This window comes from Raphanus sativus, chromosome 7, assembly GCF_000801105.2.
Source record: "Raphanus sativus cultivar WK10039 chromosome 7, ASM80110v3, whole genome shotgun sequence".
NCBI classification, from domain to species: domain Eukaryota; kingdom Viridiplantae; phylum Streptophyta; class Magnoliopsida; order Brassicales; family Brassicaceae; genus Raphanus; species Raphanus sativus.
The window spans coordinates 4,992,162-5,015,820 of NC_079517.1; the positions used below are offsets into that span (position 1 = coordinate 4,992,162).

Sequence of the window (23,659 nt, forward strand, 5' to 3'; positions counted from 1 at the left end):
GATTTTTTGAGAGAATCCCTTTACCAAAGTTGGGGGTGTAGCTCATATGGTAGAGCGCTCGCTTCGCATGCGAGAGGCACGGGGTTCGATTCCCCGCACCTCCATTTGTTTTTTTAAAGAAACCTCAATCAACATCAGATTAGTCACCGCATTTTTCTCTTTGGTTCTTGATACTTATCACTTATCACTGATGCATTAGAAAAACGGACCTAAGTACACACAGACTACTACATTGTTTCTCTGTGTTGTTACATTAGCCTTGAAATAATATTTTGATGAGTTCACTCACCATAGGAAACAAAAACATATAGTAATTGTCATGTCTGAACAACAATCCAAGTTCTTGTGGAGGAACAAACTCATAAAGTGTTTTGTAAAGACTCTACAAACCTTATTATTGGATAATAATAATGGAAAACTAGTGAGAATTCTTCTCGGTAGTGAGATTAATATCACACGCAGTCTGTCTCCCACCAAAGCAGATTACAGGAGAAAAAAACCTACAAAGAAGGTCAAAATGTTCAGTACGGAGAAATGGAAACTCAGCAGTCTTTTTATATACCAAACATGGAAATTTGAATTACTAGGAGTTTGTTGCAGCAATAATAAAATTGTATGCTAATGCACAAACCCAAACACATCATTCTCTAACTGGCCAACAGGGGTTACTCACTCACAGCGTAGCGACTCTAATATAACATGCCATTTCTTTAATACTGCTCCAAAAATACTACAGTAACCAAACTAAACTGAAACTCAACTAAGACTAAAAACTGACTTTACCTCTAAATCTATTCCACCTAATTGTCCAGGAACATCCAAACATCTATCTCCATCCAGATGCCGCCATCATAATGATATGGTTCAATGGATCCTACGAATAATGATCCTTCAGCAGCTAACTAGTGAGAGTAAAGCTAATGGCAATTCACTCAACAGTAAGAAAGTTCACAACTTTAGAAACCAAACGAGAAGCCCAATGCTGTACTTAGCTAATAAAACCCTAAATTTCTCAACTTTTACAAAAATCATTTTGCCAATTAAGAACCCTAGCAATCAAATCGAAATCCTCACTCACCTGTTTCGTCACTCGTAGCCTCCGCCACGAGCATTCTCATCCTCCTCGACGGTGGTCGTCAAGTAAACCCTAGGAAAGTCCGACTCCTCGAACGTCTTCTTCTCGTTCATCATCTGAACCACGTCCTCCTTCTTCCACACGTATCGCCTGATCGGCGGGCGGTTTCGGCGCTGATCCCTCGCGTGGTACAAGATGTTGTACACGTTCTCTGGATCCGCGGTGGGCACGATCGCCTCTTCATCGATCGTGGCGGGGCATCGGATGCGATACTCCGTCGCCTTGGGCACAGATTCGAGGTACTCCGGGTGAGCGCAGGGTCCAGTGATCTCCCATGGCTTCTTGATGTATCGCCTGAGGGTTTGGACGAGGGAGGAAGCCGCCGTCGCAGCTGATTTCGCCATTGATGAGAGAGAGAGAGAGATTTGGCTGAGGAAATGGGAAAACGCAGTTCAGGTGAAACCGAAGAGATTATAAAACCGGTCTGATCTGTTTGGATTTTGAATTTTTGTATTGGTTCGTTACTAAACCGAGATTCTGCTTCGTGGGCCTTGGAACGGGCTGTGTTTATGAGACTGAAGATGGGCTCATAAAACCCAAAAGAAGATCCTAAATGAAAAGCTTTTATTAGTGGTAATTTAATGAACCCTTAAAGAGTTATAATAGTTGCTTTGAAGTCTCCTAAAGAAACAAGACGGATCAAAGTTGCGTTTCTCTAGCACGCAACGTTGACAATGGTTTGTATGTTTTCAGACGCCAAATCAGTAAATTTTATTTGTAAGTTTCATGGTGTCTTGTCTTGAGAGCAGTTGATTGAATTCGAATTTGGTATTTAGAGACTTAGAGCATCTCCAAAGGTTTACTCTATTTTTTATTCTAAAATAGAGTGACTCTATAATAGAGATGGAGTTTGCTCCAATGGTACTCTAGAAAATAGAGTGATGAATGAAAAAAAAACAACTTACTCTATATTTGGAGTAAACCTATTTTTCACTGTATTATATAATGAGAAATAGAGTACCATTGGAATATTTTTACTCTAAACTCTATTTTAGAGTGAAAATAGAGTAGAGCTGAAGATGCTCTTACTAGGGTTCATCAGTCACAAGTCCCTATGCCTTGTGCTTTTGCTTGACTTTGTTACCATTGAAACCCTTCTTCTCACTCTGACACGACATACTTTTGTTTTTTTTGGTTGCGTCTCTTCAGAAACTAGTGAGAGCACTTGGGGAGTTTGCAGGAGGAATCTTCTTCATGCGTAACTATGGTGATCTCATGGCTGTCTGAAGAAACCTTATTAACAATGGAGGAGCTTCCATTAGTTTTTATTTTTCACTTTCTCGGTCTCTTGTCTAGACTTGATAGTCTAGTTTATGTAATCTCAGCTCAAGATTTGTTTCTTGTTTTCTGTGACTGTGATTCTTTGATATGCAAAAGAAGTAAAGCGTTTAATATTTTATTCACAATTTACGTTTTCATCTATTCACCAAGCTTATGATATCCTCGTTCACACTTATATCTAAATTTCAGACTCTTGATTATTATTATTTTTAAAACAACCAAAAAACTCGAAACTCTTGAATTATAAAATCATAAATTTCTAGTGAAAAGAATATTCTTTTCAAACGATAAATCTGCCTAGTCCTACTTACTATGCATCTCTCACTGGAATATTCTTATTTTTTTTTTTTGACAAAAGGATATATTCTTATGTTCTTATGGGTTGTTACGTTTTTCCGGGAAGATCTTTTATTTGTTCTTTAGATGAGCTCTTATAATCTATATAAAGGACGAATATAACGTTGTTTTTGTGAGGAACTCTTAGGGGTGGGTAAGTCATGGGCGTCAAGTGTAAGTTCCAAAGCCTCCCACAATGATCTTGATGTTGCTTTCTTTGTATTTTTTTTGGTTTTCTTGTGTCCATTTTTAGTGAGATTGGTTCTTTTGCCAGATTGTCTACCGTTGCTTTTACTGTCATTGTTGATTGCTGAATGTGCCTCAAGGCCATTGTATACGCTCCCAAGTCTAGCAAAAGCTGGAACCAAGAAACCGCTTCAGACTTCTCGTCCGTTCAATGTTGCACACAGAGGAGCAAACGGCGAGTTCCCTGAAGAAACTGCTCCTGCATATATGGTTATTGCATTCTCCTTAATAATAGTTTCTACTTTTTACACTAAACTTTTGTCCTGTTTCTTTAAGACCTCTGTATCTGTTTTATTTTGTGTTTTACGTATTGCAGAGGGCCATCGAGGAAGGTGCAGATTTCATAGAATCTGATATTCTATCTACGAAAGACGGTGTTCTTATATGCCATCACGATGTGAATCTCGATGATACAACCGATGTTGCGGACCACAAGGAGTTTGCAGACCGTAAGAGAACTTATGAAGTCCAAGGGATGAACATGACCGGCTTCTTTACTGGTAAAAGAACTACTAAATATAAACTTTTAACAACCCCCTTTTTAACGATGAGATTGAACAATTTCCAAGAACAGTTGATTTTACTCTCGAGGAGCTGAAAACAATTGGAGCTAAGCAGAGGTATCCTTTCAGGGATCAACAGTACAATGGTAATATGTTCATATGCTTTCTCTTCTTTATTACAAACTTTGAAACCAACTGTTGCTGCAGCGAGTTGTAATGGAAACTTTTGGTATTTATCAGGGAAGTTTCCAATTATTACTTTGGACGAGTTTATAGCAATAGCGCTGGATGCAACTAGAGTTGTTGGGATATATCCAGAGATCAAGAACCCTGTTTTCATCAATCAGCAAGTAAGCACAACTTTTTCACTTATAGTCATTGATGATTAAACAAATACCGAGGTTTTGTTAAAACGTTCTCTTTTTTTTTTATATCTTCTGCAGGTGAAATGGGCTGATGGTAAAAAGTTCGAGGATAAGATTGTTGCAACTTTGAAGAAATATGGATACAAAGGCTCATATATGTCTCAAGATTGGCTGAAACAGCCAATATTCATTCAGTCTTTTGCTGCAACTTCGCTAGTTTACATTTCAAACATGACAGACTCACCAAAAGTGTTCTTGATCGACGATGTCACTATCTTAACCGAAGACACTAATAAGGTCTTTCTTTTACCAATACTTTTTTTTTTTCAAAAAATCAATCAAAGTTGCTTATATACAGAGCCGTGCCTATGGTTTTAGTAAAAAGGCAATTGCCCCAGGCCCCCACTTCACACATTGAATTTGGGACCCCAGTTTTTATATGCAAATAGTTTTAAAACATTTTATGTCTTATAATTTATTCATGGCAAATAGTTTCCTACAAATGTATAATTATGTTTAGTTTTTTTTTCTCTTTAGCTTTTTATAAGATCGATTTTTTAATTTTATCATTTACTCTTTTCTAAATATGTTTTTCATATTATTTTATCAAATAATTTTCTTAATTCATTTGGTATTATATGTTATGCATTGTTGAATCACCATACGATAAATATACATAAGGAACCTTAATAAATATTTTTTTATATCAAATCCTTTTTAGTTTTTTTTTCTCAACTGTGTTGACTTCACATTTAAATAATATTTTATACATAAAATAATTTTTAAAATTTTCCATTATGCTGAATATATACTTTATTAAAATTCAGATTTTACATGATAACTTTTTTTTTATAAAGGCCCTAGTTTTGAAATTGCCTTAAGCCCCACAAAATGTAGGCACGGCACTGCTTATATACGTATGTGAATGCAGACATACGCTGAGATCACATCAGATGCATATTTAGATTACATTAAACCATATGTGGTTGGGATTGGTCCATGGAAGGACACTATTGTTCCTGTTAGCAATAATCGTCTCACTACACCAACGGATTTGGTTGCAAGAGCACATTCACGTAACCTTCAGGTTTGTGTGTAGGACTCAAAGCTTCTTTCTCTAGCTATATATTAATCATTGATTTGAACAATGTTGTTTTGGTTAGGTGCATCCATACACATACCGTAACGAGAATCAGTTTTTGCATTCCGGGTTTCATCAAGATGCGTATTTGGAGTATGATTATTGGATCAACAAGATTGGTGTTGATGGTCTGTTCACTGACTTCACCGGAAGTCTTCACAATTTCCAGGAGTTGACTTCTCCTTTGCCTAAACTTCTGTGATTATGCAGTGGATTCTGTTTTTCTTTTGCTTAAGCTATAGTTAATCTTCTATAGTTATTTTCGTAGGAATCCTTTGAAACTTTTCATTCTTCTCTCTTTAATAAAAAGAAGCAACTGCTCCTTTTATCTTGTTCACAATGCCTTGAGAATGTATTTTTGTCTAGGCAGCAACTCAGTCTTAAGTTACTGTAATAATTTTTAAAAATTCAATTTGTACAATTTAAATCAATTTAAACTGTTTTGATTAGTTTTAATTAATTTAAATCTGTTAAATGGAACAATAATATACAAGTCTACAAAATTATAAATTAAACCAAAAATAATATTTTATTTAAATATAAAATATATAAAAAACAAATCAACAATTTGTTAAAAACTAGGCACCTTTAAGCGAAAGCTAAGACAAATAATGTTAAAACTGAGATGCCTTCTTGTTCTTGGAAATGTCTTGGAGCAATAGTCTTGTTTCAGCAGCATAATCAATCGGACAAACACCTTTTACAGTAATCCTCTGTCTCTTCTCGCTGTTATACTCTTGTTGAGAAACACTGACACGGAAGAGATGAGCTGACCAAGTAGCTTCTTTCAGTTTTGTCTGAAACTCATTCACTACCCCTTCCTGGAGAAAAAACCAACACAAGCAATGACAGTTTTAGATGGAGAGTTAATAATGTTCTAAACCTTTTGTATGGTTTTAGTTTCTCTTACCTCTGATTTAAGTTTTTTGAGTTCATCAGCTGTGCATCCAATAATCTTCTCAGCTTCATCGTTGAATGCAGAAAACCAGGCTTCACCGGTTGAATCAGAGACTTTCACCACCAATATATACCTAATCACACCATTAAGCAAACACACAATTAAAAACAATAGAAGATCCAATTTCTCTAGAAAACTTTTTATGAATCAGAGTATCATCTCATCTCACCTTAAGCTGCATTCTTCATTCTTTTTCTGACAACCTTCGCACCAGTAACCAGAGTACATAGCTTCAGTGACTTTCTCGTGACAGGTCTTGCAAGCACGGTACCACATTGCCTGGTCTGGCTTGATGAAGCTTATGTAAGCTCTAGTACTGAAAAATACAGGCTGCAATACAAAAAACAGGAACTAGATAACAAACAAACTTTTCTTTCTTCCAGATCTTATTACGTGAAAGTACCTTTTCCTCGCCTAAAGACTGGTTGCTTGTGAAGTGAGAAAGACAAACTCTGTCGGTATACATGGATCTTGGTCCATTGTTGGCAGAAGTAGAAGTCTCTTTACCTTGAGAGTCATACTCATACCAAGATTTCAACTTTGTAGCCTCTGGTAAATCAGGATTTATCACCACATTGCTTCTGCTGATAGTGGATAATGACACACCTATGAATTAAAAAAAAAAACGGTTTCTATCAGCACTCAATTTACACAAAAATGCTTATTTTCACTTGAAATGAAAATTCAGAATTTTACCTTGAAAATTTCCAACCTTGAGAGACTTGATCGCAATTATTGGGTACTTATCAGCCATGTCTAGAAGCTCTTGCCCTAGGCCAGTTGCTAGATCGTTCCAAAGGGACACCACAACGGTTTTCCTTGTCTCATCAGCTAAAGTTATATCCCTCTTTGGGATCATCTCATTGTCATATTTCCTTCTGATGCTCATCGTAGGAGAAACACTTTGGACAACGCCAATAACATCTGAAAAAAAATGTGATAACAAAAATTAAAGTGCCTGATTATCATACTAGAACATTGCATACAAAACAAGAAGAGTTTTATTATACATATAAGGAAGCGTCTCTTACCAATAAGCTCCCTCTGATTCACGTATGCACCCAACTCATAGATGGGTACAAAGTTGAACTTTGTTAACATTTCTTCGTTCCCAGCTTCTTCAACTCCTGAATTCTCATTAAGAGTCATCTCATAATCGTTTTGCACCGTCTTGAACTGCTTATTAGCAAGCTTGAGTGATCCCCTCGATATGTAATAAATTTTGTCCCATCTGGAATGTGTCATCCTTCTCCCTTAGCATTTTTGTAAGTTTTGATGACTCCTTTGTTTGTAACACGGACTTTAATGGTCCAGCTTCCTTGGTAAAGGTTCAAGGACACAAGCGGATGCAGCATCCTCCTGGTCATTTCCATTCTTGCAGCACTGCAAAACGCTACAGAAATTTAAGGAACTATTCATAGAGTATGAATTAAAGAAGAAGTCATATAAAAAAACAAATATAGATTAATAGATTTTAGCTGGATAAAATCGAAACAAAAACCAATTTCTTGAAACACAGATCTCAAACAAACCGTATCTCAGGTCAAGAAACAAACGTACGTATATCGATTTCCAACAGGTTTAAGATCCACGACTTGAACGACGATCTCAAGTGGAATCGAGGACGAATCAAGGAAGGATTGGTTCGATAATACTGTCTCAATTACCATCTTGGATCACTGAATTCTCCATCTCTATCAAACTCTATGTGTCTATTTTTTTTTCTCGAACAAAATTTGTGTGAAAAAAAAAAAATTAAATGGAAGCAAAGTGGTTTTGTTTGCGCGGGAGCCATTCGATTCTTCGTTAATTATCCCCCGCCGCCTTTTTCAAAACTTTCACTGCTTCTCCTTGCTTTTGGCGCCTTCTTTTAGAACCCCTCCCACCTAACTAGAAGGTTTCTTTTACCTCTGACTCGTTTAAAAGGGCTCCAAACAATTTGTTTTCCAAAACTTTTCTCAATACACACACAATTTTGAGTTTGAACCTAACATCTTCCTTTTTTATTTTCATTTTCAGTTTGTTTTGATCTCACAAAGACAAAGTTTCACCGAAATCTTACATATCTATACACTTAATAGAGATGTCTATAAATTTTTCATCAGAAAGCAATGAAGTTCTGACCAGTTTTTTATGCTCGTTATAGATTATGCTCTATTTCTTTCATGAGAGATAGCATCTTCTGGGCATTAAACACAGAAGAAGATCCTTGTTTTGTTTTCTCAACAATCTGCTTTATCAGTTGCTTCTCCATCTCCATCTCACTCTCAAACTCTCCTTCTTCTTCTTCGTCGCTTAAACCAAGTAGATCTTGCAGATTGAAGAAATTAACATCCTCTGATGTTCTAGAGGAAGCCTTTACGTAATCTTTATGGCTCCTAGGTGAGCTTTTGCTTGTCAAATACATTTCTTCTCGCTGCGTATTCTCATGCATCTCATCTCCTTCTTCACAATAATCTTTTATATCCATCAGCTCCTCGTAAGAGTCATTGAACGCATCAAGTGCCGGCGGCCCTGCTAGATTCATAACCAGAGGTTGGATTTGGATCTCTCCAGGATTATTATTATTATGCTTACGAATCGAGTCTCTCTTCGCTGCATGGCTTTCCCATAATAACCTTGACGATGAATATGAATACGGTGGTTTCTTCCTTTCCTCTGCTTCCATGACTAGCTCCTCCACTTTCCTCTGGCTCTCTCCTAAGGCGATCTCGAGCTCTTTTATTCGTTTTTCGCAGCGTGAGTTGATAACTCTGTGCAGACGCAAGCTTAGCTCGCGAGGTGAGACTGTATAGTTTCCTGATTCAGGTGTGGCTGCGTTTCCAAGATGTTCCTCCTCCTGGTTAGACTCGGTTTCATCAAAGCCAAAGCGCTGCCTTTCAACCTGTTCATCATCATCTCTCAGCTCTCCCTGCGCAAACTCTACTTCAGATTTCGGCTCCATCTGCAGTAATTGAGAAAACAATTACCAAACTGGACTTGTCTATCTCTTTTAATCTTATGACCAAAAGTATTTAAAAAGCTCACCTCGAAGGCATCTGAGGGTTGTGTCTCAGTGTTGGATGAGTCGATGTCGATCTGTAGCCTTTCCAGCTCAGCTACAAGCTCTGCTTCGATTCCACCAATAGATTCTGAACTATTATCTGCTGTCTTTTCATCATCCTTCACTGTCAACAATGAGTCTTTCGTCTTAAGCTCATCATCATCTTCTGAATCCTTTACCAAACTCTCTGTCTGATTTAACTCTGATTTGACCTTGTTTACTTCGGTTTGGTTAGCTACAAATGATGACATTATCCCAATCGATATCCCAACGCATAGCAGTAATGCTGCATCACTTGCTCCTGAGACCAAAAAAAACAGACTTAACATGTAAATGTCTTCAGTGTAATAAACAAACCTTTAAGTTTATTAAAGAAAAAGAGGTTTACCAATCCCATTATCAGATCTTTTACTCGCATCTCCGACTCTTCTCTTAACATAAAGACCTGAAGATTCCAGCTTCCTTAGCTGAGGGATTCCACAGTTCTGAGCTCGCTGGCTAAGAGAATCTCCATTGTTCTTCTTGCTTATTACTTCTGTACCATCAGTAACAACCAAGGGCCTCGAAACTGAAACTGAAACACCACACGGTGATGGAAACGGGCTAAGCATATATACCTCCTCTCTATGTAACCGAGATGATATTACGCTCTTCTCCATAGAAAAAGGCTTGATAAGTTTCCTATATCGCTGTTTTCTCCTGAGAAACGCTCTGTTCCCAAAGGAATCTGAACAAACATCCTCACTATCCACTACTCCCAATACATCAAGATCTTCCCCATTTACGCAATCCTCAAAGTTTTCTTCGTTTGGTTTCTTGTTGTCTCTGACAAATGTGCTAACCAGACATCTGGGAGATTCAGGCTTCTTCACATAAGTCAAATCCTCAGAAGAAGAAGAAGACTCGCTTTCTTTGTCTTTGGATACATTTGGCAAATGCTTGGTAATGTATCCAGTAGCAGCAGTAGCTGCGATTAACCATAGATCCATCTCTCTTCTCCTCTATTTTTGTTTTTTTCTTCTCAAGAATCAGGAGAGCACTTGGATACTTCTCCAATTCAGCTCCATAAACATTAGAACTCGTCGAAAAAAACAAACTCACTCGAGGCTGCAGAATCAAAGACTCATGCTTTCTAAGAGAGAAGCTGTAAGTAAGTATAAAAGCTACACACACACACACAGGTTTCTACCACTCCATGAGGAAAATCGAAGTAATGAGCAAAATACCCATTGGAGAAAACCCAGATAAAAAAAAAAAGGTTTCGACTTTCGATTAGAGATGAGTTGATTGATTGAACAGTAATCAAATAAGCTGAAAAGGAGAAGACTTTGGAGCTTTGAGAATACAAAGAACGGATTCTCTTTCTTTTTTTTTTTGGGAAAGCAGCGGCGATAGGCCGGCAAAGTTAGTGACGAGAGCTGTACGAGCTGCCAAGGGTTACTCGAATTTCTTATCTATCTTATTAAAACAGAAACATTCTGTTGGAACTAACATTTATTTTGTAAGTTTTTAAATTAAATATATTTTTATACTTTATAGTTAAACTTACGTTAAATCACTAATGTTACTTTCTTTATACTACTATCCATGTTTCCAAACAATATACTTAATTTTTTTGTACTACTATCAATGTTTCCAAACAATATACTTTTTATACTACTATCAATGTTTCTAGACAATATAATAATTAATCTTAGTTATTTTATATCTATCATTTTCTCTTTAAAATTTTGTAGAAACATCATAATTTCATAAATTACAAAATAATGAATTTTAAATTTTGGATTATAAGATTACAAATTATGAAACTATTACAATTTAAATCCAATTAGATTACATATCGGTCATCCATCAGTTCAATCGGTTAGTCTCGAGGTTTAGTAAATTTTTTTAATATGAATATTTAAAAAACCAAAATTGAATTGTCAGATCTCCGGATTAACGGGTATAATCACAATCGGGTTGAATTTAAGAACACCGATTTAAATGCAAAAATATTTTAAATACACACTCTTTAAAAATTACCAAAATATTTGTTAAGTTATTAGTAACATTTTTTATCGTAAAATATTCCGCGATTCCAAAGCGCGGGTCAAAATCTAGTTTTCAATTAATAAAGGATATATAGTTATTGACATGTAAGGGAGGGCGTCATTAGATGTTAATCATGTTTTTTTTTCTGTGGCGCACAAAAAAAAAACAGAATGAATATTCGTTCGTGGCCAATTGATATTGTTGTTAGTGATTGTTTTAGCATCGAAGTTACTTTGTTCTATACTGGATTTTAGAGGAACATAGACTCTCTCTTCACTTACTTTGTTCATTAAGTTATGGGCATTGTGCCATTGGCCAATCATGGCTGAAGTTGTAGGCTCATCTTTTATGAGCTCCAGTCCAATAAATTAATTAGATGTTTAAATGAAGTCTTTGGAAAACTAAGTATTTTAAGCTGGAATTGTTATCTCTACTAGTAAAGACTTCTGCTTACTCAGCAGCGCATTGGTATTTGAACATTGGTTCAGAGTATTTTTCTCTACTCTTTCTTACCTTAAAAATACAAGGGTGAAGGTGTATATATCAAGTTTGAAATCCAGAGTTTTATCAGTTGCATAAAAATATGGACAATGACAATGTTAGTTTCAAAAAAAAAACATTACGACAATGTTTTAAGTTGTAACTATATCTATGTTTGTGGGTTTATTGCTCCAGATTTATAAAAATAACTAGATTTTGACCCGCGCTTTTGAAGCGCGGAATATTTTACGATAAAAAATTTTACTAATAATTTAACAAATATTTTGGTAAATTTTAAAGAGTGTGTATTTAAAATATTTTTGTATTTAAATCAGTATTTTTAAATTCAACCCGATTGTGATTATACCGGTTAATCCGGAGATTTGACAATTCAATTTATGTTTTTAAAATATTCATATTAAAAAATCACTAAAACCCGAGACTAACCGATTGAACTGATGGATGACCGATATGTAATCTAATTGGATTTAAATTGTAATAGTTTCATAATTTGTAATCTTATAATCGAAATTTTAAAGTTCACTATTTTGCAATTTATGAAATTATGATGTTTCTACAAAATTTTAAAGAGAAAATGATAGATATAAAATAATTAAGATTAATTATTGTATTATTTGAAAATAATGATAGTAGTATAAAAAATATATTGTTTGGAAACATTGATAGTAGTATAAAGAAATAAGTATATTGTTTGGAAATATTGATAGTAGTATAAAGAAATAAGTATATTGTTTGGAAACATTAATAGTATTATAAAGAAATAAGTATATTGTTTGGAAACATGGATAATAGTATAAAGAAATGAACATTAGTGATTTAATGTATGTTTAACTATAAAGTATAAAGGTGTATTTAATTTAAAAACTTACAAAATAAATGTTAGGTCCAACATAATGTTTCTGTTTTAATAAGATAGATTAAGTCGAGACATGTGCCAAATGCTTGAAATCAGTAAACAGAAATTAATATGTGACACACATGTTAATTCTCTATTAATTATACTTGAATATATGGTTTAATGCGTATATACTCGTTCAATTGATGAGAAAGCCAATAAATAAGATGATATAATGCAATCTATGTATACATAGTTTTTTTTTGGGTCAAGGTATACATAGTTGTTCAATTAGTTGAAAGAAAAAAACACATTTTGAAATCCTTTAATCCAGAGCACCAGTTTGAGTAAATGTTCATTAATGTTTTTATACCATGAGGTATGGATTCAAATTCCAAAACACACAAATTATGAAAATCATGAAGAAAATGGTTACAAGAGGTCTTCAGCATGATACAAGCGTATCTTCAGACATTGATTTTATGGGACGGCTGGAAATAGTACAGTCAGATGTATATTCTCATGCGGTGGTAAAATTATCGGCCATATAGTCGTCTATATAATTTTCTCATCGATATAATACATAACTAATCAAACATTAAAAAAAACTAAAACATCATATGTTTTATTCATGGTTATATTTAATTACTTATAGAAAAACGTGATTGTTGTAATGAAGCCTCTTAAATAGGAAATGACATTATTGAAAATTTCACTTTAAATAAAAAAGTAATATGTTGACCAAAAAATAATTAATATTTGTAGGAAAATAATTATTATTACGAAATCAATTACTATTACCATAAATGATAGTAAATGTGAACTAATTTTTATATATGCATTGTCTAAGTTTATGATTATGCAAAGTTTTATCATTATAATAGGTAAATTACAATATATTTGTAGGTCTTATACCAAAATTAATACTCAATCCGTTTTAAATGATGCATTTTCAAACCTTTTTTACATATTAATAAATATATTAAATTTTAATATTAAATATATTTTGTGAATGTTTTTATTTCCATAATTTTAAACAAATAAAATAATTTTAAAGTATATAAGAAAGTAAGAAATGATATTATTGGAAATTTCGATTTATATAAGAAAGTAATATGTTGACCAAAAAGTAATTAATACTTGTAGGAAAATAATTATTATTACGAAATCAATTACTATTACCATAAATGATAGTAATTGTGAACTAATTTTTACATATGCATTGTCTAAATCTGTGATTATGCAAATTTTTATCGTTATAATAGGTAAATTATATATAGATTTGTAGGTTTTATACCAAAAATAATACTCAATCTGTTTTAAATGATGAATCTTTTAGATTTTTTCTATATGATAATAAAAAATTAATATTATATATATATTTTGTGATTTTTTTTATTTCAATAATTTTAGACCAAAAAAAAATTAAACAAGCGTAAACTTTTTTTTTGAAATTCACAACTAATCATTATTAACTGATACAAAATTTATTGAAAATACAAAAATATATAAAAAAGTAAGAAATGACATTATTGGAAATTTCGATTAAATAAGAAAGTAATATGTTGACCAAAAAAGTAATTAATACTTGTAGGAAATAATTATTATTACGAAATCAATAACTATTACCATAAATGATAGTAAATGTGAACTAATTTTTACATATGCATTGTCTAAATTTGTGATAATGCAAATTTTTATAGTTATAATAGGTAAATTATATTATAAATTTGTAGGTTTTATACCAAAAATAAAACTCAATCTGTTTTAAATGATGCATCTTTTAGACTTTTCTATATGATAATAAAAAAATTAATATTAAATATATATTTTGTGATTTTTTTTGTTTCAATAATTTTAAACCAAAAAAAAATTAAACAAGTGTAGACTTTTTTTTGAAATTTACAACTAATCATTATTAACTGATACAAAATTTATTGAAAATACAAAAATATATAAGAAAGTAAGAAATGACATTATTGGAAATTTTGATTTAAATAATAAAGTAATATGTTGACCAAAAAAGTAATTAATACTTGTAGGAAAATAATTATTATTACGAAATCAATTACTATTACCATAAATGATAGTAAATGTGAACTAATTTTTACATATGCATTTTCTAAATTTGTGATAATGCAAATTTTTATCATTATAATAGGTAAATTATATTATAGATTTGTAGGTTTTATACTAAAAATAATACTCAATCTGTTTTAAATGATGCATATTTTAGCTTTTTCTATATAATAATAGAAAATTTAATATTAATTATATATTTTGTGATATTTTATTTCAATAATTTAAACCAAAAAAAAATCAACAAGGGTAAACTTTTTTTTTTGAAATTCACAACTAGTCATTATTAACTGATACAAAATTTATTGAAAATACAAAAATATATAAGAAAGTAAGAAATTATATTATTGGAAATTTAGATTTAAGTAAGAAAGTAATATGTTGACCAAAAAATAATTAATACTTGTAGGAAAATAATTATTATTACGAAATCAATTACTATTGCCATAAATGATATTAAATGTGAACTAATTTTTACATATGCATTGTCTAAATTTATGATTATGCAAAGTTTTATCATTATAATAGGTAAATTATATTATAGATTTGTAGGTTTTATACCAAAAATAATACTCGATCTGTTTTAAATGATGCATCTTTTAGACTTTTTTTACATAATAATAAACATGCATTTTGAAATAATGTTTTCTAACTTTGTGTAACAAATAGAGTAATATTTTATAATATATTATGTTATTATAAATTTAAGTATACTAAAATTTAACGGTTATTAATAAAAACCGCAAAAGTTTAAAAGGTTGTTACACAAAATTCTTTGAAATAAGCTAAAAGCGCGGTTAATTTTTAAATAATAGTTTTGGTTCAAAGTATACAAATCAGCATTTTTTTACCAGCATTCAATAGTCCAGAAAATAAATGATGAGTCAAACACAAAATTTGAGTATTAAACATTTTTATATGATGAAAATTAAACAACAAACTCAAATGAGGTCATAAGCATAACGCAGAGTAACAAGGAAATAATGTCAATGAGAGGACGTCCCATGACAATGAAGTCCAACCTCACATAGCCGGTATAAGTAACTTGAGCCCAAAGGAATCGCAGGTGCACTCAGTTAGCGGTGTGTCAGTCGATCCGACGAAAGACACAAGGATCATGAGCTTCCTCAGGATCAACTAGGAAAAAAAACACCCATACACAATTAGAAACACAAAAACATAATCTCATTTTCCGACAGAAACTGAAGTTAAAACATATTTTACCTGGAACTCGAGGCGTCCTGGGTTTTCTCTTTGGAGAAGGAAACGCCAGATACGGTGGTTTGTGTTTCTTGCTTCGATCGCTAGAGATCTCTGAGCTTGAAGCACCATGATCAGTTGTTAAATCCTCCACATCCTTGTCAACAAGACTCGGTATATGTAACACGCGAGCTGAGGATCTGCACACTTCACATAGCCACATGTCTGGGGGTGACTTTAAATAGATCTTTGCGCAATAGCTGAAGATGCACACGAGAGAGTTATACAATCAGAATCATATTATATATAAACAAGAAATGAAAATGATCTTACGTATGCTCTCTGACTTCTCTGCAGTAGAAGCAGGTCATTATTAAATCCACGTAACCGATATGTCCACACATCTGACAAGGCTCCTATGTAACAACATTTTAATATAATCAACAAATCGCAAACAGATCAATTGAAAATATGAATTAAGGTGTTGATCAATATCAAAACATGATGATCAAGACGTATCCATAATCATCAAACAGTTCAAAAAGGTAATCAATGGATTCCCAAAGACGATCATGGGATATAAAATCAAGAAACGATGATCTTACTGGTGAGTTTTTGCTCAAATTCTCCATCGGTTCTTTACAAAAAAAAAGGATCTTTAAATGGTTTTTATGGTTATGCAAAGGAACTTAGATTTTAGAAAATCAGAAAAGAAGAAGATCGGCTTCTTGAAGTAGAAGAAAACAGTTTTCTTGCCAAGTATATATAAAGATTTACCGGTCGGAGACTCTTAACCGAACGAGAGTGTTTTGTTCACCAACAATTCCACAGCCCAAACCGAAGTAGACCGAGATTTATATTAAAGTGTTTGACTTAAACTAGAAAAAAGTTACATATTAGCTAAGTTTATTAATAGTTATTTAATTGCTCAAGACTTAATTCTAACCAAATCCAGAATAAAAAAGGGGTCAAACTTAAATTTAATATGTTTCTTAAGATTTAAAGATATTAAATAGAAACCAAATTCGTCCCAAAACGATTCAGTTTTACATTGTTAATTGCTTTCCTTAAAATAGATAAGCATGAACCCAAACGAGCTAGAACATAACATATTTAGATAGTGAACAAAAGATAGACCAGACCATCCATCGTCTTCAGAGCATCATCAAGACAGAAAACAAGCAGAGGAACAAATTGTTGGAATTACGCAGCACGAAACCGGTGCTTTCGTTTGAGTAATCCGGGTTTAACCCGGTTCCGGTAGCATCAGTGATATTGCCTCCTAGCAGTCCGGTGGTTGGTGTGCCAGTGAATGGACTGCCAGTGTATGGACTGTTTCCACCGGGAAATGTCGTGATAGGGCTGTTTCCCTTTGGACTGCTTTTACCTGGCGTCACGGTGCTGCTGCTACCACCTCCAGTGCCACTGTAAAACAAGCAAGTAAAACAACAAAACTCATTATCAAGTTTTATCTAAATTTAAAATAAGGTAAGTTTTATCTAAAGTAACGTCGGTATTATGTAAGACGTGTTCGGTGTTTCATTTCAGGTTAGATAAGGTAAACGGAAATATTAGCGTTGGTAACAGTTGAGACGCAGGTCAAAACATTGTTTACAGGTTTATACATTATAATTAATCCCCAAATAAAGAAAGCAATTTAAATCATTGTAGGTTGTGATCTAGTTAAACTTTGTTTAGTAATAATAGTAAATGTGAACTTTTGATTTAGATCTGCCTTTTTAGTATAACTTTTCTCTGCTAAATTATAAGCTAATCCAACATTAATGTGTAATACTAATTATAGGGAGATATCTTTTGTTTGTCTCTCTTTCAGTTTATAGATAGTAAGAAAAATATGTAGGAAGCAAAGAGCCATACCTAACACTAGAAGGGAATGGACATCCTGAATAGCCTGTGACAAAAAAAGGTTTCACACAGCAGAGAGAAAAGCGTCACGAAAATGACCTTGAACTATCTATGCCTCAAGCAACTATTTAAGGCTTTACACAATAACAATGTTTCTGAGAAACTTACTGGGATCAGTGGTGGTAAGAGTGGCAGTACCAGTGAAGTTACAAGACTCAGAAGCTTGACTTTTCTTCTGAAAGAAGCTATTGACAGCATAGTTACAATGAGCTCTAACATTGTCAGGGTTAAAGCAAGACCCTTTTGGGTGAGTTGGGTTACAGTCAGCTCCATTTCCACAAGCATAGTCTAGTGTCCTTTGGAGCACTGAGTCACTCAGCCCTGTTTTGCACACACACCATGTGGCGCCTACCAAAGGAAACAGATTGTGAGCGAGGTGCAAGAAGTTTTAAGAAGAGTGTTGTTTCAAATATTAAAAGACAATATTTGAAAATCATCAACAAGAGTTTTTTCTTTGTCAGGCAAGAAATATATGTGATGTAAGTAGACACACTGAAAAGAAATAAAGAGATAAGAGATGTAGCGAGGAGAGCGAGAGTTCTTACTACAATGGCCAGCCATGAGGAGACTGAGAAGATAGAGAAACAGAACAGCCATGAGGGGAATGCAGATACACAAATGTTCACTGTTGATTAGTCGAAACAGAGAGGGATAGATTATAGAGAGATGAAGATAGAAATTTTCTCTTCTATTATTGTTATAGAAGAAGAAGAAGAAGAGAGAGAGAGTGTGTGTACAAGCAGACACTAGTGTACTGTACTGAGATTGAGAACGACAACTTGTTCCGTGACTCTTGTTTCTTCTCAAGCCCTTCTTGAGTCAGCTTTTTCATTATTGTTTGTAGCTCTCCATGTGAACTTGTAAGTATGCACCCATTTCAAAAAAATTAAATAAAAACAAAAATTGCAGTGATGCATCTTAAACAACAAAAAATGAAAGATAAATTCTTAGTAAATTACAAGATTTTGCTGCCTCTCAAACAACAAAAAATGAAAGATAAATTTCTAATAAATATAACTGCAATCTATGATAGCTTGGTCGACTGATCCAACGAGTTATAATGTTACAGACATATTCAGACTTTTAGCCTAAAAGAAACAAGGGAAACAACCTATTCTAAAAAAAAAAAAAAACCTATTCTATATCTAAACTTCTATATTTTCTACACATTTACTTACTATTTAACTTATTGGAAAACGCCAAGTGAATGTCTTACGCATCATGTGTTGCAGAATTGCAGGTGGTGGTGGTGTTCCACAGTAATATGGAAATATGGAGATATCTAGCTTTTTAAAATGCATGGTAAATATAGAAAAATCTGATTTTGCTGGCATAAAAAATCTAGAGTTTTAAATGCATATGGTACTGTAAGGAAAATGTTTTAATACAGCAAGCTGTATTGTAAAAAAAAAATCTGAAACAATGAAATACACAAAATTTGAATTTAAAAGCATCATATAATGAATCTAACGTCGTGGTATGAAAACATATAACTGAAACGGGTTTGCTTCAGACAGCCATCCTCTTGTGTCTTGTCAATGCAGACAACATACAACAAATCACACCATCTTAATTGACTTAATTTTGGGAATTACATGTATATATTTTAAGAACCAACTTACGCCGTTTGAATAACTTTATTTTAACGGACTTGCATTACACAAACATCACAAGGCACTATTTATAGCTTCTCACGCAAGCAAACTTAGGTTTAAACAGACCCAAGCCCGTAAGCACTCATATCCAACCTCGGCTTAGGATGAACAACCAAAGGAACCGCTCTTTGCAGAGTGATCCCATAAGTCTCCTCCATGTTCAGCTTCTCCGGCGTAATTCCTCCGGCCAGTTCCCATTCAAATCCGTGCACAAGCGTCGCCGTCAGTAACTGAATCGTCCGTAACCCTAAACTCAGCCCGGCGCAGATTCTCCTCCCTGCTCCGAACGGTATGAGCTCGAAGTCGTTTCCTTTCACATCGACGCCCGCTTTTTCACCACCGGGTAAGAATCTCTCGGGTCGAAACGATAACGGGTCGGTCCATTGGTCAGGGTCACGGGCTATGGCCCATATGTTTGTCAAAAGGGTTGATCCTTTGGGGATATGATAGCCGTTGATCTCACAGCTCTCTGATGCGATGTGTGGTAACGAGAGTGGTGTTGGTGGATGGAGTCTAAAATTCTCTTTGATAACCGCCTGTTTAAACCAAGACCAGTTAAACAAGAGCTTAACCAAAACAATCACGAGTTCCCGGTTAAAGTAAACGGTACCTGAAGGTAATGAAGCTGAGAGAGGTCTGACTCGTTAATGGGCCTTCCACGTCCGACGACGGAATCAAGCTCTTGTTGGGCTTTTGTCATTATCTCCGGGTGACGGATCAGTTCAGCTATGGCCCAGTCCACCGTACTTGCTGACGTGTCAGTTCCAGCAGTAAACATGTTCTGTAATAATAATAAAAAAAATAAATCAGTAAATCATCATCTCCCTCCTGATTTTACGAGATTAAGAAATTAGCAATTATACGAACCAATAGCAAGGCTTTGATCTCAGTATCCGTTAGTGTTCCACCGTCACCGTCAAAATCAGTCCCCTTAAGCGAGATTAAAGTGCTAAGCATGTCCGTGTGCTTTTGATCCTGACCGTTCTTCATCATCTCGTGCTCTTCCAAAATCGACGATAGAAAAGCGTCGAACCTCTTGTGGAGACGTTTCATTTTACCAGCGACGCCTTGTAAGTCTAAACAATCAAGTGCGGGCACGAAATCTCCGATGTTGAACACTCCGGCGAGAGCCATCATTTCTGTGACCATTGATCGAAACTCCTCCGCTTTGTGATCGGCTCCGGCGCCGAACAGCCGCCGTCCGATCATCTCTCGTCCAAGGGCGTTGAGTACGCACATGTTCACCAACTGGCCTAGGTTCACTGGTTTCGTGTTTGCACGCGCTAGCTCGCGCATGAGTGTTCCAACCTCTTCCTGTGAAATTCAGTTTTGATATTAACCCATTTAGATTATCTCTTTCAAACCTAAGTATGACAGGTACGAAACAATCTGTTCTTTCTTTTTTTACCAAAGTAAGAAAATATATATTCTACGATCTGAACCTTCAGCAACTAGAATAATTATAGGTATATGGTTTCTAATTAAAAATCATATATATAACAATAACTAGAATAATTATAGGTATATGGTTTTTAAATTAGTAAAGATTTTTGAATTCGAAAGTGAACCTTCAGCAACTAGAATAATTATAGGTATATGGTAAAAATCTTTACTAATTTAAAAATCTAAATTTTTAATCTTGAGTAAAAAAGCTTGATTCTGAAACCGTAACTAATATGACATAGTTAACTTTCGAATTTTTACCTTTTTAGTTTTTATTTTATGATTTTTTAATAATGTAAAACCAATAAAAACCAGGTCATGATATTCGATTAAAAATTATAACACTAGTAACAAAAGTTCCAATAAAGCAAAGTTTTACAATTAAATTATCCAATAAACTCTCTCGGTTTATAAACCCTAAAGTTCTGTATCTAAAATAATATATATATATATATATATATATATCTAATTTTCCCATTTTAATTTACATGTAATTAAATTTCGTAAATAATCTAGTTTCATTCATTGACATATTTAAAACGAAAATAAGAAAGAAACAAAGGTTTCATAACAAGCATATAAACTATTACGAATTCACCATCTAGATGCCTATCATATTCATGGGAAAATCATGTGGTTATGTTTAGGCCCTTTCTCAAAAAAGAAAATCATGTGGTCTGCTGTTACAAAAAAAATAAAAAAATCATGTGGTCCATATATCATTTATTAGAGTAATTTTCCGTGAGTTTCTGAGCTTTCCACTTTCTATAAATAGTAGTAGAAGTATCGTCACGTTACATCGTATCACTGTACAAATTATACGATATTGAGAGTTTGCACAGTTACACTTTATGCCTATTTTCCCGTATATAGAATACCTTCACTCGAGTTTCAAAAAAAAAAAACTTTCAGTTAAAATTGAGTTTAATTCGAATAACTCAATATACTACACATGAACACACATATATATATAATATAGATGTATATAGAGGTATATTATAAGAAAGCAATAGATTTCTCTATACTTATTTTGTTAAATACCAGATCTAGTACCATAGTTACTTATCTAAAACAAACTTATTTTGAAACATGCATAAAAATTAACGACAAGGTTAAAAATCTATAGGTGAGCTATAGCGTTAGAAAAATGAGAATGTCGTTTATAACTAAATTTTACCTGTCGAACATGTTTAAAATCTTCCAGAGCTTTAGCTGAAAATAAATGAACAGAACTAATCTTCCTCAACATTCTCCATCGTTGTCCATAAGGCGCAAAGACAAGATCTTGATAATTGTATGCCATGTGTTTGGCTCCGGAGTTAGGTGGTCGGCTAGCAAAATTGGCATCGTGAACTTTCAAGAACTGTTCGGCCACGGATTTAGAGGCGGCAACCACAACGTCGGCGAACCCTAGCCGTAGGTGGAGGATAGGGCCGTATGTGGTTACCATGGCGGCTAGTGTTTGATGGGGTTTAGGGCCCATGTGAGGGAGGTTCCCGATGATGGGCCATGGGTTTGGACCGGGAGGGAGACGGTTGTTGCGGCGGCGAGATAAGACGAGGACAATAAGGAAGATGAAAGTAGGGAGAAGGATTGTGAGGAAGAGATTAGTCATAGTGGTGGGTTTGAATGGTAAGTGAGAAATGAGGAATGAGAAGCATAAGCTATATATAAGATAAAGGTATTTTTTTAATTGACAAAACCATGCATATCTCGGTTAGGTATAAATTTGCTTAAAATAATTATTGATCTAAACCTGGTTCTCATATATACGTTACGGTTTAGTATGGTTCTGGTTCGGAATAGGATTTTAGCTTATGGCTTATATGTATTTCAAACATTATAGCTTTTATAATTTAAGCAATGCAGTAATGATTTTAGTTTTAACCCGGAACTGGAAAATTGATTATCAGGATTTAAAACTTTAAAATTATCTATATTTATGGGCAAATGATTTGGACTTCACTAGAAAAATTATGACAAAGTAGCATAAAAAGAGATAAATCTAATATCATTAATTAATTGGTGAAAAGATTAAAAGGAATTCAAACCTTAAATTCAAACTCTAATATCACTCTTAAATATTTAATTCTAATAGATAAACCGAAATCCAGATATAAAATAAAGTTTTAACTCCTGTTCAAAAACGCGGCCGCCTAGCCTTCTAGGTGGTCGCCTAGCCGCTATTCGGTGGGTGGCCGCGGCGAGTTGGGCCAAATCGGTGAATCCAGGCGTTGACCCGCGTTTGACCGCCTAATTCCCGCGTTAACCGCCTAATTCCGCCTAATCCCGCGTTGACCGCCTAAGTTTTTTTTTTTTTTTAAAGCTGAAATACGATTGATTATTTTTACTCATTATTGACAGATTTGTATAATTATTGATTACTAAATAGTTACAATTAGTTATCTAACCCAAAACAAACACATATATACTACATTAGGGATTTTCTCGTATCAAACACGCTCAAATCTAAATGTTCGATAAATTGAAAGGAGATCATTTCAAAAAATTATCTAAAGAAGTTATAATTATGTATAAGAACTTGTGTCATCATCTTTAAAATTAACTAAACATATTATAAATATATTAAATTGTATTTAAAACTAGGTCCTGCATAATCTCCGAGAATTCCCCGATTTTTCGGTAACTCGCTAGGTCCAGACTCGCCATCCGACTAGCGCCTAGCGTAGTTTCGAACAGGGGTTTTAACTAATATTATTTTAAGAATTTTGATCTTTTAAGTGTTATTTGGAACAAAAATATTTTAATATTATTTACGGATTTTCTATATTTATCAGCACTTTTAAATAATTTTACATACACATATATGTGCATATGTACGTAAACACCTACTTTTATAATGTTATGTTTTATACGAAAGATGAAAATTTTCTTCCAAAAATAATATCCGCCTTTCTCCATACTGGGGTTTGAAATACTATAGAACACCGAAAATCGAAGACCATATCAACGTAGCT

The 23,659-nt window shown here is 33.8% G+C and overlaps 7 protein-coding genes and 1 non-coding gene across 8 annotated transcripts; 2 read left to right on the top strand and 6 right to left on the bottom strand.

Annotated features, from left to right (window-relative positions):
- Positions 1–31: 31 nt before the first annotated feature.
- TRNAA-CGC (transfer RNA alanine (anticodon CGC)) lies at positions 32–104 on the top strand. Its single transcript has one exon. It is a non-coding gene; the product is annotated as a tRNA-Ala (tRNA).
- A 161-nt stretch (positions 105–265) lies between these two features.
- Positions 266–1,529, bottom strand: LOC108814617 (uncharacterized). The gene is made up of 2 exons (XM_018587226.2): positions 1,079–1,529; positions 266–500 (listed from the first exon to the last, which is right to left on the bottom strand). Exon 1 carries the CDS (start codon positions 1,477–1,479, stop codon positions 1,087–1,089), a length of 393 nt encoding a protein of 130 aa, XP_018442728.1. The 5' UTR covers positions 1,480–1,529; the 3' UTR covers positions 266–500; positions 1,079–1,086.
- Positions 1,530–2,774: 1,245 nt separating this feature from the next.
- Positions 2,775–5,344, top strand: LOC108816311 (glycerophosphodiester phosphodiesterase GDPD6). Its single transcript, XM_018588893.2, has 8 exons — positions 2,775–2,926; positions 3,027–3,208; positions 3,315–3,498; positions 3,573–3,647; positions 3,742–3,851; positions 3,945–4,163; positions 4,798–4,953; positions 5,030–5,344. Exons 1-8 carry the CDS (start codon positions 2,914–2,916, stop codon positions 5,207–5,209), a joined length of 1,119 nt encoding a protein of 372 aa, XP_018444395.1. The 5' UTR covers positions 2,775–2,913; the 3' UTR covers positions 5,210–5,344.
- Positions 5,345–5,526: 182 nt separating this feature from the next.
- On the bottom strand, positions 5,527–7,668 carry LOC108816515 (replication protein A 70 kDa DNA-binding subunit B). The gene is given in 8 exon segments (XM_018589092.2): positions 5,527–5,828; positions 5,918–6,038; positions 6,135–6,295; positions 6,369–6,571; positions 6,662–6,889; positions 6,997–7,209; positions 7,212–7,348; positions 7,526–7,668. Coding segments are annotated over 8 exon segments (1,380 nt in total). The 5' UTR covers positions 7,636–7,668; the 3' UTR covers positions 5,527–5,621.
- Positions 7,669–8,010: 342 nt separating this feature from the next.
- Positions 8,011–10,428, bottom strand: LOC108814706 (uncharacterized). Its single transcript, XM_018587329.2, has 3 exons — positions 9,397–10,428; positions 8,993–9,309; positions 8,011–8,909 (listed from the first exon to the last, which is right to left on the bottom strand). Exons 1-3 carry the CDS (start codon positions 9,995–9,997, stop codon positions 8,106–8,108), a joined length of 1,722 nt encoding a protein of 573 aa, XP_018442831.1. The 5' UTR covers positions 9,998–10,428; the 3' UTR covers positions 8,011–8,105.
- A 4,898-nt stretch (positions 10,429–15,326) lies between these two features.
- On the bottom strand, positions 15,327–16,539 carry LOC130497644 (uncharacterized). The gene is made up of 3 exons (XM_056990609.1): positions 15,991–16,539; positions 15,682–15,917; positions 15,327–15,594 (listed from the first exon to the last, which is right to left on the bottom strand). The coding sequence occupies exons 1-3, from the start codon at positions 16,059–16,061 to the stop codon at positions 15,545–15,547; spliced, it is 357 nt and encodes a 118-aa protein (XP_056846589.1). The 5' UTR covers positions 16,062–16,539; the 3' UTR covers positions 15,327–15,544.
- A 92-nt stretch (positions 16,540–16,631) lies between these two features.
- LOC108815971 (PLASMODESMATA CALLOSE-BINDING PROTEIN 2) lies at positions 16,632–18,299 on the bottom strand. Its single transcript, XM_018588523.2, has 4 exons — positions 18,129–18,299; positions 17,692–17,931; positions 17,536–17,569; positions 16,632–17,082 (listed from the first exon to the last, which is right to left on the bottom strand). The coding sequence occupies exons 1-4, from the start codon at positions 18,178–18,180 to the stop codon at positions 16,812–16,814; spliced, it is 597 nt and encodes a 198-aa protein (XP_018444025.1). The 5' UTR covers positions 18,181–18,299; the 3' UTR covers positions 16,632–16,811.
- Positions 18,300–19,133: 834 nt separating this feature from the next.
- LOC108814778 (flavonoid 3'-monooxygenase) lies at positions 19,134–22,331 on the bottom strand. Its single transcript, XM_018587404.2, has 4 exons — positions 21,859–22,331; positions 20,106–20,552; positions 19,849–20,019; positions 19,134–19,774 (listed from the first exon to the last, which is right to left on the bottom strand). Exons 1-4 carry the CDS (start codon positions 22,294–22,296, stop codon positions 19,295–19,297), a joined length of 1,536 nt encoding a protein of 511 aa, XP_018442906.1. The 5' UTR covers positions 22,297–22,331; the 3' UTR covers positions 19,134–19,294.
- Between the last annotated feature and the right edge of the window lie 1,328 nt (positions 22,332–23,659).

Excerpts from the sequence above, each read along its gene's own strand:
- LOC108814617 (XM_018587226.2), bottom strand. The coding sequence starts at position 1,479 with ATGGCGAAATCAGCTGCGACGGCGGCTTCCTCCCTCGTCCAAACCCTC.
- LOC108816311 (XM_018588893.2), top strand. Across the intron at positions 3,648-3,741 it reads CAGGGATCAACAGTACAATG|GGAAGTTTCCAATTATTACT; the intron begins GTAATATGTTCA and ends GGTATTTATCAG. Across the intron at positions 4,164-4,797 it reads TAACCGAAGACACTAATAAG|ACATACGCTGAGATCACATC; the intron begins GTCTTTCTTTTA and ends ATGTGAATGCAG.
- LOC108814706 (XM_018587329.2), bottom strand. The coding sequence starts at position 9,997 with ATGGATCTATGGTTAATCGCAGCTACTGCTGCTACTGGATACATTACC. Across the intron at positions 9,310-9,396 it reads AAGATCTGATAATGGGATTG|GAGCAAGTGATGCAGCATTA; the intron begins GTAAACCTCTTT and ends TTTTGGTCTCAG. Across the intron at positions 8,910-8,992 it reads AACCCTCAGATGCCTTCGAG|ATGGAGCCGAAATCTGAAGT; the intron begins GTGAGCTTTTTA and ends CAATTACTGCAG.
- LOC130497644 (XM_056990609.1), bottom strand. The coding sequence starts at position 16,061 with ATGTGTGGACATATCGGTTACGTGGATTTAATAATGACCTGCTTCTAC. Across the intron at positions 15,918-15,990 it reads AGAGAAGTCAGAGAGCATAC|CTATTGCGCAAAGATCTATT; the intron begins GTAAGATCATTT and ends GTGCATCTTCAG. Across the intron at positions 15,595-15,681 it reads CAGGACGCCTCGAGTTCCAG|TTGATCCTGAGGAAGCTCAT; the intron begins GTAAAATATGTT and ends TTTTTTTCCTAG.
- LOC108815971 (XM_018588523.2), bottom strand. The coding sequence starts at position 18,180 with ATGGCTGTTCTGTTTCTCTATCTTCTCAGTCTCCTCATGGCTGGCCAT. Across the intron at positions 17,570-17,691 it reads TCTTACCACCACTGATCCCA|GCTATTCAGGATGTCCATTC; the intron begins GTAAGTTTCTCA and ends TTTTTGTCACAG. Across the intron at positions 17,083-17,535 it reads CCATTCCCTTCTAGTGTTAG|TGGCACTGGAGGTGGTAGCA; the intron begins GTATGGCTCTTT and ends CTTGTTTTACAG.
- LOC108814778 (XM_018587404.2), bottom strand. The coding sequence starts at position 22,296 with ATGACTAATCTCTTCCTCACAATCCTTCTCCCTACTTTCATCTTCCTT. Across the intron at positions 20,020-20,105 it reads AGATCAAAGCCTTGCTATTG|AACATGTTTACTGCTGGAAC; the intron begins GTTCGTATAATT and ends TTATTATTACAG. Across the intron at positions 19,775-19,848 it reads CTCAGCTTCATTACCTTCAG|GCGGTTATCAAAGAGAATTT; the intron begins GTACCGTTTACT and ends TGGTTTAAACAG.